At 36.2% G+C, this 14,648-nt stretch overlaps 1 protein-coding gene across 6 annotated transcripts in view; it reads right to left on the bottom strand.

Moving 5' to 3' along the window:
* The window catches only part of STXBP5L (syntaxin binding protein 5 like), a 379,914-nt gene extending 365,649 nt beyond the window's left edge, over nucleotides 1-14,265 (bottom strand). For 5 of the 6 annotated variants that reach the window (XM_038582977.1, XM_038582980.1, XM_038582976.1 and 2 more), the window contains exons 1-2: nucleotides 14,099-14,265; nucleotides 12,742-12,938 (exon numbers count right to left, since the gene is read on the bottom strand). In XM_038582977.1, coding sequence (XP_038438905.1) covers nucleotides 12,742-12,930 — 189 coding nt within the window. In that variant the 5' untranslated portion in view covers nucleotides 12,931-12,938; nucleotides 14,099-14,265. The remainder of the gene's footprint in view (nucleotides 1-12,741; nucleotides 12,939-14,098) is intronic. The other variant, XM_038582981.1, reaches the window with a different exon arrangement.
* Nucleotides 14,266-14,648: the final 383 nt, after the last annotated feature.

Here is a 14,648-nt window from a genome sequence, read left to right as displayed (position 1 = left end):
TAATGTCTGACATTTGCATTAAAACAATAAAACAGATCAAGATTTGCAAAGTTGATAATTATTGAAACTAAGAGTTTATTATGGTATTTCCTGTTTATTTTCAATAAGGTAACTCAAAAAACAACAGATAGGTGAAAGTAATGAACATCTTTGTAAAAGGCAGAATAATGACCCCCTAAAGAAGCTGTGAATATGTTAAGTTTTATGGCAAAGGAGAATCAAGGTTGCAGATGAAATGAAGATTGCTAATCAGTAGACCTTGAAATGGGGAGATTAATCTGGATTATCCCAGTGGGCCCAATATGATCGTAAAGGTCTCTAAATATGGAAGAGGGAAGCAGGAAAGTTAGTGTCACAGTGATGCAGTGTGAGAAAAATTCAAATGGCCAGTGATGAGAAGAACATAGAAGGAATTATAAGCAATTCTTTAGAGAAAACACTCTCTTAGAGCCCTAACAACACCTTCATTTTACCCCAATGACACCCATTTCAGACTTCTGACCTCCAGAACTGTAAGCTAATAAATTTGTATTCTTCTTATACATCTATTCGCTTTTTTAAATGTACCTTTTTTTTTCAGATTTTATTTTTAAGTAATCTCTACTCCCAACCTGGGGCTTGAATTTTCAACCCCAAAATTGAGTCATATTCTCTACTGACTGAACCAGCCAGGCACCCCTTTATACATCTATTCTTTTTTTTAAAGATTATATTTATTTATTTGAGAGAGAGAGAGAGAGGGTGCTCATGAGCAGGGGCAGTGGTGTGGTGATGTAGAGCACAAGTAGAGGGAGAAGCAGGCACTCACTGATCAGGGACCCCGACTTACAGGATCCTGAGATCATGACCTGAGCCAAAAGCAGATGCTTAACTGACTGAGCCACCCAGACATCCCAACACATCTCTTAAAAGTATTAATTGTATCAACTCTATCCTCCATTATAGTGTGCCCTTAATTTTATTCATCATCTTACTGAAAATAGTTTTACCTTAACTTCCTCCTGATCTAAATGGGTTCTCTCAGTTCTGGTTTGTTTTTAATTTGTCAGCTTTGTTTTCACTATCCTTGACCTCTCTGCAATGCTGAGACATTCCTGAGTTTCTTTCTTAATATTCTTTCTGAAGAAAGCATCAGATTATTTACCTCTACTTTTGAGTTCTCCTCTTAGTATTCTGCTTACTTCTATTTTTCCCTTGTTAGGTTTACATTTCTCATTTACTCAGATGTTTACAAACTGTAAGCATTTCCCTCAGACTCACTCTAATTTCTCAATTGATTGTACTACTAATGATTTTCAAACTTTTTTGGTTTGCAGATTTATAGAAAGATATTTAGTCAATTTATAATGAATAAATTAGACTGAACATTAACCAATCCAATTAATTTTCTTGACAGTCTAATTTTGTTGTGTATATTTAGGTAAAGTACTAGTTTTTAATGTCACTGAAATTTACAGATGATTAGCAAAGAAAAAAATCTTTTTAAAACTATCAGTTTTCTCTAGTTACCAATCCTTACCTTTCGGATCCAGGCATCAAATCTACATTTAAAACCACCATTACAAAATGATCAATTTTATTTATAATGAAATGTCATATACTATGATGATGTTTTTATGCTATTTTCAATCCAAAAGATGTTTATCAGATATATATATAAACCAATTATAAGGCACCCATCTCAAGTTAAAACATGATATATTATATACATTTTCATATTCATTATACTGATTATATCATTATATCATTACATTCATTGATTATATCATATATCATTACATATCATAATAATTATATCATTACATGCAAAATAATTCCATATACCATTAATAACAACTGGTAATTTTAGGCCTCCAATGGAACTAAAATCATACTCTCCTTTCTAATATCTTATATAAGTCCAGAAAATATCTTAAGTGATTTTACTGATAAATCAACCAAATAGTATTATTGCAGTCATTTAATCAAGCCTCTACACAAGTATCACAGTGGGCCTATTATGTACTTTCTGAGGTCTTGTAGTCTATTCTTTATAACTACTTTCTCTAAATCCTTTTAATATGGTTTCTAATTTTGGCTTTCTAAAATTTAATCACTGATTTTCTAAGTCCTAATCGATGAATTTTAGCATTACTTAGAAAGTTAGGCATGATTCCCCACTGTATTACACACATTAAGGGATTAGCCTTTCAAATATTAAAAAGATGCTTTAAATTTTTTAATTTAAAAAAAGAGCACTAAAAAAATAAAAAATAAAAAATAAAATAAAATAAATTAAAAAAAAAGAGCACTGCAGCTATAACCAAAATATTTTATAAAGATCATTATTTTGACAATTAAGTAGGAACAAAAAACTCAGTTTCCTCTAATAGGAAAAAAACTCAATTTAAAGCTTAAAACAAAAGGGAGACAGAACATGAGAGACTCCTAACTTTGGGAAATGAACTAGGGGTGGTGGAAGGGGAGGAGGGCGGGGGGTGGGGGTGATTGGGTGGCGGGCACTGAGGTGGGCACCTGACAGGATGAGCACTGGGTGTTATTCTGTATGTTGGCAAATTGAACACCAATAAAAAATAAATTTATTATTAAAAAAAATAAAGCTTAAAATAGGGCTTCTACTTCAAACCTTTAATGAATACAAAGTTATTGCTATTAAGCTAACATGTAAATGGTATATAGAAATATGATATTAGAAAGCAATACAATCATTCTATCATTAAAAGTAAACTGCAACTTAACCCTATGATTTTTTGCAGGCAAATCTTCAAGTGAAGGCAGAAGGAAGTCTACAGAAATGCACTAAACTTCAAGATATAAGAATTCATTTTAATCACTAGTAATAATCCTACGTATAAACAAACTTGGAAATTATGTTAAGTTTTTAAGATAGTTCTATATTGGGACATACATAAAGTATGATAGTGCTAATTTTTAATATGTATATTTTTAGTTGAAGTATAATTAACAGTGTTATATTGGTTTTGGGTGCACAATATGATTCAACAGTTCCATCCTATCATTCAGTGCTCATTATAGTAAATGTATTCTTAATCCCCTCTATTTCACCCATCCCCTCTAGCAACGACCAGTTTGCTCTACTTTAGAGTCTGCTTTTCTTTTGTCTTTTATCTAGCTTTGTTTCTTAAATTCCATACATAAGAGAAAATCATATGGTATCTATCTCTGTCTGACTTACTTACTTAGCATTAATACCCTCTAAGTCCATCCATGTTGTTGCAAATGGCAAGATCTCATTCTTTTATACGGGTGAGTAATATTCTACTATATATACATCACATCTTTATTCATTCATCTATCAATGGCCATTTGGGTTGCCTATTTGGCTATTATAAATAATGCTGCAATAAACATCGGGGCGCATACATCTTTTTGAGTTAGTGTTGTTTTCTTCGCATAAATATCCAGCAATGAAATCACTATCCATATGGTAGTTCTATTTTTAATTTTTTTGAGGAACCTGCATGCCAGGTTTTATTCTTTTGCATGTAGCTGCCCAGTTTTCCCAGCAACATTTCTTGAAGAGACTGTCTTTCCTTATTTTATGTTCTTGCCTACTCTGTCACAGATTAATTGACCATATAATTATGCATTTATTTCTGCAATTTCTATTCTGTTTATCTATGTGTCTATTTTTGTGTCAGTATCACACTGTCTTGATTACTGGAGTTTTGTAGTGTATCTTGAAAGTGGAATTATGATACCTTCAGTTTGTTTTTTCTTTCTCGAGATAGGTTTCTCTATTCAAGGTCTTTTGTGATTCCATATAGATTTTAGTATTATTTGTTCTAGTTCTGTGGGAAATGCTGTTGGTATTTTGATAGGTATTGCTAATCTAATGCTCTGCATATTGCTTTGTGTAGTATGAACATTTTAACAATTATCAGTTCTATCAATCTATTCCATGCTCACATGGAATATCTTTCAATTTGCTTATCCCATCTTCATTTTCTTTGATCAGTGTTTTATACTTTTTGGAGTACAGGTCTTTCACTTCATTACTTAAGTTTATTCCTACATATTTTATTATTTAGTGTAATTGTAAATTGGATTGTTTTCTTAATTTTTCTTTCTGCTACTTCATTATTAGTGTATAGAAACACAACAGAGTTCTGTTATTAACTTTGTATCCTGCAACTTTACTGTATTATCAGTTCTAGTAGTTTTTGATGGACTCTTTCAAATATTCTATATATAATATATAGTACAACATCATCTGAAATTGAATGCCTTTGTATGCCTTTTATTTCTTTTTCTCATCTGACTGTTCCAGTATTATGTTGAATAAAAGTGGTGAGAACAGACATCTTTCTCTTGTTCCTGATCTTAGAGGAAAAGGAACAAGAGAGAGCTGTAAGTTCTTACCATTTTTTTCAAAACGGAGTATGAATACTATTTGTTTTTAAGATAAGAACTACCATACTGAGACCAATAATCCAATTTACTGATAATATATTAGTACCAAAGAACTTTTTGTAAGAAAATGTGACTGTTCTCTACAGTAAATTTAAAAATTTATAAACAGGGGATCCCTGGGTGGCGCAGCGGTTTGGCGCCTGCCTTTGGCCCAGGGCGCGATCCTGGAGACCCGGGATCGAGTCCCACGTCGGGCTCCCGGTGCATGGAGCCTGCTTCTCCCTCTGCCTGTGTCTCTGCCTCTCTCTCTATCTGTGTGTGACTATCATAAATAAATAAAAATTTAAAAAAAAAAATAAAATAAAAAAATAAATAAAAATTTATAAACAGAGATGCCTGGGTGGCTCAGCAACTAAGCGCCTGCCTTGAGCCTAGGGCATGATCCTGGAGATCCCAGTCCTTCATCGGGCTCCTACAGGGACCCTTGTTCTCCCTCTGCTTGTATCTACCTCTCTCTCTCTCTGTCTCTCGTGAATAAATGAATAAAATCTTTAAATAAAAAAAATTTATAAACATACTTCCTACAAGTCTATAATCCCTTACATGAGCCAGTCCCTGCACCCTTATGCTCTTAGGATAAACAAAGTAGAGATAAAGATAAACAAAGTAACTGAATAATCTAGCTTTTGTTTCGGATTCTAAAAAAATAATAATAGTTTTAATTCCTTTGATACTTAAATTTGTTAACATCGCAACCCTAACAAGGTTGCTTAAGTCTTCTGGTTTGCCTCCATTCCTAGTCTTAAAAATGCCTACCCTCAACTGTCCATTTTGGTGACAGAAGCATGAAGTCATTGTCAGATGCTTTACCCATTATAAGTTATCCTGCAGTGTCAACAGCACTATCTTTTGTTCTACCAGTTATAGTGTAGAATGAGAGAAATTCACACATCTCAGGGAATATTTTAATGAATGAAAATTGCAGATATGTAGACCTGTGATCATGGTCTTGTGCCAAACTCAGTTACAAAACCTTCCCAAATAAAATGGTGTTAAATTAGAAGAATGTGGAGACAATGGAAAACCTAAAGACTGATGATAATAATAGGAATACCTAGGCATTTGTCCTTCTTGAGCTTTCCAGGGTCCTGGAAAGCCTAATTCTCTATAGTCCTCTTTCTTTCTTTCTTTTCTTTCTTTCTTTCTTTCTTTCTTTCTTTCTTTCTTTCTTTCTTTCTTTCTTTTTCTTTTTCTTTCTTTCTTTCTTTCCTTTCTTTCTTTCTTTCTTTTTCTTTCTAGATTTAATTTATTTTACAGAGAGAGAGAGAGAACACAAGCAGGGGGAGGGGAAAAGGGTGAGAGAATTCTCAAGCAGACTCCCCATTGAGCAGGGAGCCTGACATTCGCTCAATCCCAGTACCCTTAGCTCAGATCAAGGATTAGACGTTTAATGAACTGAGCTATCCAGGTGCCCTCCACACCTATGTTCCTGATTTTATAGCCATTGATCTGAGAAGATCTAATGTTATATCTGGTATGAGGATCATGTTACAAATCCATTTCCTTACAGAAGTTACACCGGTTATCTACATGTTATCTCTGACACTAACACCATTTATAAAAACAACTTACAAATATAATGAATAGGAAGTTGGCTAATTTAAGAGTTTACTCAAAACTTTAGGAATTATTCCACCTGGTTCTTGTAATATATTTATTTTTGTCTATTTCATTAATTAGGTCTAGAGCATTCCATGTATTTGTCACTGTCAATCTAGTACTTCTGAATTGTTCCCCTAAAAAGATCATTTAGAAACAAAAATATCCCTTATACCTTCCTCAATAAAAACTGAAACTTAATTGAGTATCTCTACAATCTTCTTTTTCATATCTTATTGAAAATTACACCCATATTCCTAAAGTGGTGTCACTCACTGAATGGTTTCCATGACATTTACTTCATAAGAGCCTTTTCCAAGAGGCTGTTCAAAATAATATCTAATTTGCTCTTTTTTTTTCTTTTAAAAGTAGGCTCCATGCCCAGCATAGAGCTTAAACTCAAGACCCTGAGGATCAAGACTTTAGATGAGATCAAGAGTTGAATGCTTAACTGACTGAGCAACCCAGGCATCCCTCTAGTTACATTCTATCAGTTTCCTTGCTCTCATTTATTCATCTATTCATTTAACAAATAATTAACTGTCTTCTATATGGCAGGCACTGTTCTATGAATTGGTAAGGTAGTAGTGAACATAAGAAGGCCCCACCTTCGTGAGTTAAATTATGATAGAAGTAAACAACAAGCAAATATATAATGTAATAGCAGATAGTTGTGTTATCAAGAATAAGTAATCAGGATAAGGGCAGAAAGAGAGCAAGTGAGCAGCAATCAATGAAGATCTCTCTAAGGAGGGAGACAGAACATGAGAGACTCCTAACTCTGGGAAATGAACAAGGGGTGGTAGAAAGGGAGGTGAGCGGGGGGTGGGGTGACTGGGTGATGGGCACTGAGGGGGGCACTTGATGGGATGAGCACTGGATATTATTCTATATGTTGGCAAATTGAACACCAATAAAAAATAAATTTTAAAAAAAGATCTCTCTTCTTCTCTCTTAAGAAGTTAACAATTGAACTAAGAATTGAATAATGTAAAAAGGAATATGTAATATAATTATTAGGGAGGAGAGTGTCCCAGGTAAAGGAAACAGCAAATGCAAAAGCCTTGAAGCAGAAATCATGTCTGAGAAATGGTAAGAAAGCCAATGTACCTGGTGCAGTTTAAGTACCAGGAAGTACAGTTGAAAATGATGTCTTATCAGGACCAGATCATTTAGATCTTTATAAGACATTAAGAGGAATTTTGTTTTTATTTTTAAGAGAAATAAAAGCCATTGAAGAGTTCTGAGCAGGAAGCCCATAATACGATTCAAAATTTAAAAGGATTCTGCTGCTTATTATGCGAGGATACTGTGTAGTGAGGACTGAGTGAAAACATAAAACACCTAGAAAGCTATAGAATAGTAGTCCAGGCAAAAGATGTCATGGAAATGAAGAGATGTGGTCAGATTTAGGATGTATTTTGAAAGGGAGCCAACAGAAAAGTCTATCTTCTCAAAGTCTCTATGTTTCCTAAGCAATTGATCATGTTGATTTTTTTAATAAGAATGATAAAACAATTGATCATGTTGATTTTTTTAATAAGAATGATAAGGCAGAAAAAATGCTGGATTTAATAATGGAAGAACAGAGCTTTAAACTTAGCTATGCCTAAGCAATTGATCATGTTGATTTTTTTAATAAGAACGATAAAGCAGAAAAAATGCTGGATTTAATAATGGAAGAACAGAGATTTAAACTTAGCTATGCCTCCTACCAACTTGGAGACCTAAGGATACCACTTCAATTCTCTGGCCTCAGATGTCTCTCCAGTAAAATACAAATATTTAGACTTCTTTGCCTTACTTATAAAACTATTATGAAGGTCAAATGGGAGATCTTACAGATGAAGTTCTCTAACTTTAACCAACCTGCTAGATTAACAAAAACTTCCCATTCTCTTTGCAAAACATAGATTGATATTAATGATTCCCTGAATACTTACTACTAGAAACTCTAGCTAGCATACTCATACTCTCCTACTTCCAGCCTAATTAAGTGTAGGTGAGTTAACTATAGGCATATATATGTGTATATACATATATATACAATATATTCATAAATCTAGATATATATCTAGTTTTTATATATACATATACACATTCATGTATATATACACTCATCTATACTTTTTAAATATATGTGAAATATATAGCTGGTGCTTGAACAACATGGTAATTAATCTCATGGGTCCACTGATGCTTGGAATTTTTTAAATAAATATAGTACCATAAATGTATTTCTTCTTATAATTTTCTTAATAATATTTTCTTTTCTCCAGCTTACTTTATTGTAAGAATATTGTAAGAATCATCTAGAAGGACCTCACATTCTGCTTCAAGGCATATAAGTTCTTACTCTACTTTAAATAAATTAAAATAAAAAATTATACATAATGAATTTGGGATATTTGTGGAAGAAAAGTTCACACAGAACTCCAATTAGAGAATCAATGTTCAACAAAAAAATCTTGTTCATTTATCAAGTGATTTGTAAATTAATGTATATTTACATGTTTTCAATTTAAATAAAATGTTTAAGACATTTATCATTATTAATAACTTTCTGCTTTAATCTCATTTCAATTAATCAACCAACCATGTTCATTCATAAAGTATATAATTGTTTTCAGTACTGACTGTGTATCAAAATCTTCTGTGGGGCCTTTTCAAAAAATCCAAGTGCGTAGGCCCAATCCCTAGGGACTGATTCTCTAAGATGGGTGAAACTAGAAATCTCTCTTTCACACAGAGTTGAGAACTACTGGTCTGCTAGGTAATGAGCAGCCTAGCAATTATATGGATACAAATATATTTACCTCTCAAAGAGTTGACAATATAATAGTGACAGAAAAAATAAAATTTCTAATCACAATAAGGTGCTAAATTAACTCTATAGGAATATGCCAGGTGCTACAGGTAAACAGAAAAAGCAAAAAACAACAACAGCAACAACAAACAAACAAACAAACAACTCTCAAAGAGTTGACAATATAATAGTGACAGAAAAAATAAAATTTCTAATCACAATAAGGTGCTAAATTAACTCTATAGGAATACGCCAGGTGCTACAGGAAAACAGAAAAAGCAAACAACAACAAACAAACACAAAAAACTAACTCTGCTTTGAGTAGTAAAAAAGGAAAGCAGTGGTCAGAGCTGGTTTCATGGAGGTGGTATTTTAACTATGAAATAAAAAGTAACTGGGGCAGGCATCTGAGTTGCTCAGTCTGTTAAGCATCCAACTCATAATTTCAGCTCAGGTCATGATCTCAGGGTCCTGGGATCGAAACCCTCCTTGGGCTTTGTTCAGCAGGGAATCTGCTTGAGGTTTCTCTCCTCCCTCTCCATCTCCCTCTCCTCATGCTTGTGCATGCTCTCTAGCTCTCTCTCTCTAAAATAAATAAGTCTTTTAAAAAAAAAATAATTGGGAACTCTCCAATTTTATTAAACCTGGAAAGGATATTGTAGTCAGAAGCAAGAGATTAAGAAAAGGCACTGATATATGAAAATACAGTGCTGTCAGGTAATGTAATGTTTAGGAAATCAAAGAAATGAGGATGGAAAGGTAAACAGGAACCCTACCTAAAGGGAACTATATAGAGAGCAAGTTAAGCAGTTTGACATTTATTGTAAGGGCAATCATTTCAAACTGTGTTTCATAGAATTCAAGTTCAGAAAAGGCATTTCATGTATTTCACAAATATCTGAACAAATAGACATTCAAATGTATACATACTGAACGGAGATTGCAGTAAACCAACATATTGTTTTTGCTAATCTTGAACCAAAGTTTCTTCTATCATTTCTGTGTTTTTGAACTTCTTTTACATTTGTCACTGATTATAAAGGTTGTAGCTTTATATCTTTACCTTAAGGCGAGCAAAAGTCCTACTACCTGCCAGAGCTGATATTATACAACAAAAAACAAATATTAAAAAAAAAGATTTTTATTGAATAGCTACGTAATTTATTCTTTAAATGTGTGCCAATAAAGTATATTTATCTGTTTTAATAGATGTTATTTACAGGGTTTCACATTAGACTTTTGTTTGTAGAGCGTCACTGCACTAGGGAAACCAACCCAGAATTTTTTGCAGGGAAATGATATAATGAACATTAGAGTTCAGAAATAACCATTCATATAACAAAATCACTTGGAATAGGGTAAAACAAGAGGTAAGAAGATGAGGGAGGAAGTGATTTCAAGAGACTGGCCAAGAAAATACGATAGAATGAACAGGTACTGGAAATGGCGAAAAGGGAACAGATTTCAGAAATACTAAGGGGGAATAGATAGGATTTGATGACTGATCAGAAAATAGAGAGCAGGATGTTTTTCAAAAGAGCGGATTTCAGATTTGTACTTTAATTTTGGCCATGTGGAAAAGGTACAAGTACCCAAAAGGTGCCAACTGCTTAGTACTCAGAATAGAATGTTCTTTGCACATTTAATCAGTGAGTCCAAATGAAGTCCCCATTTTAGTAACAGTTCTAACTTTGAAACTTCCTTAATCCATTTTCATATATTTTATTCTTTAGGTTATAGTCCAGGTAACCTAAAGTACAATCATAAAATCACTTTTTAAAATTAACTGTATTGCTATCCAAAAATAATTTAGTACTTTCCCCATTTAGTATCATTTCAATACTATTAGTGTCCCACTTATATAACTATCTTTCTAATTACTCTGAAAGTATAATTTTGTTACCTATATTACTATAGCCCACTGCTTATAATCATCTCAACAAGGTAATTTTAAAACTATAAGAACGATATAAAAATACACATCTTATTGTCTTTCCCAATTTTACACATTGCCTTCATTTAAGTGCCTTATTTGATCTTCCCAATAACCTTCTTAAGTCAGAAGAGCAGAAATACTTATCATACTATATGGGAAAAATCAAGGTTCAAGGCAGATAAATGGCTTGCCCAAGACACATGTCTGGCAAGTGACAGAGCTTTAAATAAAATATAATGTGATTCCTAGGCCAGTGTTCCTACCATGCCATATGTTTTTGAAGTAATACATATTTAACTTATGCCACTTTTCATGTCTATTTCCTATCTGAATAAATAGGAAAATAACTATATATCCTATTTTCCTCTCTTGCATTCATCCATTTTCCCTGAAGTTTTTAATTTAAAACCTCCTCTACCAGGTTCAAAACCTCAACAGTCCAATGCAACTCTGTTACAGTGGTCTATCTTTTGTATGTCAATTTTATCTTTACCAAAATTCTCCTGCCTCACATTCATGAACTAAAAGAATTTGGAAATCTTTTCAGAATCTGGGGTGGAAACAGCAATATGCCAAAGATTAGATAATCAGGGCATTATTCAACTGATTAGCAGTTCAAATATGACTGCTAGGACCCTTTTATATATTTGTCTCGTGACCGATTTTAAGCCCTAATCTGACAAAGTATATATTATTTCAAATTGAGAATGAAATTATATACAACTTTGTATACAAAATTTTATGCATACAAACCTCACAGGGTAGAACTACATCTATCTGGCAATAATCTGACCTAATTCTGAATAAACTCACTTTTATGTAAACTAATATATAATACTTTAATAACTACAGATTAAATGTTTCTATAATGACCTTACTGAAAATGGAGACTAAGACAATAATTGAAACCTATCTCATTATATGTTATTTACTACAAAAATAATTTTAATAATTTCAAAAAAATTATTTTGAAGTACCAAAAAATTTAATAATTTCTGTGATTTCAAAAATTCATGATTTGTTCTTATGTATTCAAATATTTTAAAGCTATATTCATCTGTATCATATGAAAGACTTAGTAGCTTTTTTAATTGTACAATGGCAGGTCAAAAACACATTCCTAGAAACCCCCCTCCAAAAAGGAATAATAAAAATTATAAACTATGTCAGAAAATATAACTGTCTAGTAGCAAAATGTTTGTTTTGTAAATTCTCGTGTCTCCCCATCAGAAACTCTTTCTTTTGCTTATTCATTAGAAGTTGAACATTTAAGCATAATTACCTAAAATGTTTCCTCACTAAACCAGAACACAGGCTACATTTTAAGTTTTTACAAATATTAAGTCCATGGCAAGTTGTTTATTAAGAATCTAAGAATCTGGGGATGTTTTTCCACAGAATTTTAAACAACAAATATAAAACCATACCATTAGATCTTTTAAAATGGATATATTTATTTAGCTATTATCTACTTACTTCTAGCAACATCTTAATAGCCATAATTATCTTATACTGCACAGTGAAATAAAATAATAGTTTCTCTGAATGTCAACAAAGAATCAACTAGAATGATTTTTTTCTGTCAGTTTACTACTTCTACATAAATATTACATTAAAAATGTCCACAATTTAGGCCTTACCATTGTCTTGCAAATTCTACTTCTTATGTTGGCTTATATCCACTTCAAACTAACATAGCTTTCTAAATTGATGCTGAAGTCAATGCTTAGAATATCTTTATTAATTCAAACGTCTATCTATAGAGTTCTCTAATGCTGGCATCTCAACAATTTCCAGTCCCTAGTGTCAGCCTTGTTGTTTTTTGTTTTGTTTTGTTTTTGTTTTTTTAATTCTTCTTTCCTCACAAGAAAGAAAGAAAGAAAGAAAGAAAGAAAGAAAGAAAGAAAGAAAGAAAGAAAGAAAGAAAGGAAAAGAAAGGCAAGCTTTAAGCCAATTCAAAACTTACCTTGCATATCTGGAAATACTCTGAAGTCAGGGTTTCCTGAATCTCCTCTTTAAGAAGCCCTGCAGTCCCTCCAGGATGTACGGAACCACTTCCAGCCCCACCACCACTGTTACCGCCACTGCTGCTACCACTGCCAGGGGAGGAGGCAGTTAAGCCATCCAAAACTTTTCGGAAATTAAACTTCTTCATTTTAAAAACTGTTGAGAAATGCAAAAAAAAAAAAAAGGGGGGGGGGAGGGTGACTTAACACACGGACTTACACCTGCGTGAAAGTGTTCAGCTTTCATCAGTCAAGGCAGTAGCCAGTCCCCATTTTAAGAGCCTTGGCTCTAAGTGACTAAAAGAAAAAGAGGGAGTCAGACTTTATCGTGTCAAATTTTAATTCCAAAAAAGAACACCCTTCAAAAAAAAAAAAAAAAGATAGTAAAATAATGACTCTAAAAGCAACAGTATCTCCTCCTCATACACCCCATTTTCAAGGGCTTTCTCCCCAGCTGTAGCTACGCTTTATCAGCACTGGGGTAAAAATAAAAGGCAGTGTCATCATCGTCATTAGCATTATATCATCATTATTATTATACAATCGAGCCGGAGTCCAAAAGACCAAGACTCTGTCTTCTCTTCAGGGCGAGCCTTCCTTCTAAAGGGTTCAGCTCAGAATATTTTCAGATAAGCGATGTCGAGGTCGCGCGGTGGGAGAGCGGGTATTTACTACCACCTTCTGGGCTCTCCCCCGTCATCTCCCACGCTCCCTTTTCCTCAGTAGGTCATGAGGGGGAGGCCTTTTTCTATTCCCCAATCTCCCCCCCCCGAAAAAAAAAGCCGGACCCCAAAACATCTGCGGGTGACCCACAGCCACAGCCGACGGGAGGGGCGAACGGCGGCGCCGGCTGCCTCCGCTTCTCCCCCCCGCCCGCCCCCCGTCCCCCTTCCCTCCCAGCCTCTCCCCCCTCCCCGCTCCCCTCACCCCTCACCCCCCCACCCCGCTCGGCCCGCCGCAGCCGCCGCGTTCGCCCGCCCGTGCGCTCTCCCCGCAGCACCGCGGCGGCTCGAGGGGGGACGTGAGGCGGCGGCGGCGGCGGCGGCGGCCCCGGCCGCGGCCCGAGTCCCGCCTCAGCCGCGGCTCCCGCGGGGTCTCCCCGGGCCGAGCGCCCAGGCGCGGAGCTCGCGCTAACCCCCTCCCTCACACGGACGTTCGCGCGCCCCGCCGGAGCACACGCAAGCCTCTCACAGACATTCGCGCGCGGGCGCTCACGCTCAAGCACACACACACACACACACAGGTGTGAGGGAGCCGCGGCTGGACGGCGGCGGCGGCGTCCCAGAGGGATGGCTATCGGACTCCCGACTTAGGCACCTTCCTCGGCCGCCGCTAGCTGCCAGCCAGCCCGAGAAGCCGAAGGCGCGGAGGGAGGCGGGCTCTCAGGCGTCAATCCCGCCCGACCGCGGCCGCTTCTCCAGTCCCTCTGGTCGCGGCGCCCGGCGCTCTCCGAGGTCCTAACCGAGCAGGCAGGCTCCCAGAAGGCTCCGCCCTCCCGCCGTGGGCCGCAAGCCCCGCCCCCCGGAACGCCCCCTCGTTCGCCCCGCCCCCTCCACTCCGGGACGCGGGGCGCCGGCGAACGGGGCGGAGAGCTCCGGGGACGTCAAAGGGCGGGAGCAGCCTCGGCTCCAATCCTGGGCTCCGCAGGGCCGAGTTCCGCGGTCGCGAGGCGCGGAAGAAATTTGGGGATAGGCCGGCGGAAAAGCCAATGAAAGGGGGAGGGGAGAATTTAGAAAGGTAGGTGAAGTTATTTGATTGACGGCGAGATTGGCCAGTATGCTGGGGGGGGCCTGCGTGTGGGGGGCTGTAATTGGCGCTACCTGTTGAAGGACGCAAGTGCGAATCAATAGAATGCGTGGAAGCGTGC

Source organism: Canis lupus, chromosome 33, assembly GCF_011100685.1.
Source record: "Canis lupus familiaris isolate Mischka breed German Shepherd chromosome 33, alternate assembly UU_Cfam_GSD_1.0, whole genome shotgun sequence".
Lineage (NCBI taxonomy): Eukaryota > Metazoa > Chordata > Mammalia > Carnivora > Canidae > Canis > Canis lupus.
Note: the sequence above shows the minus strand (reverse complement) of the source record. Positions and strands in the feature narration are given on the sequence as shown.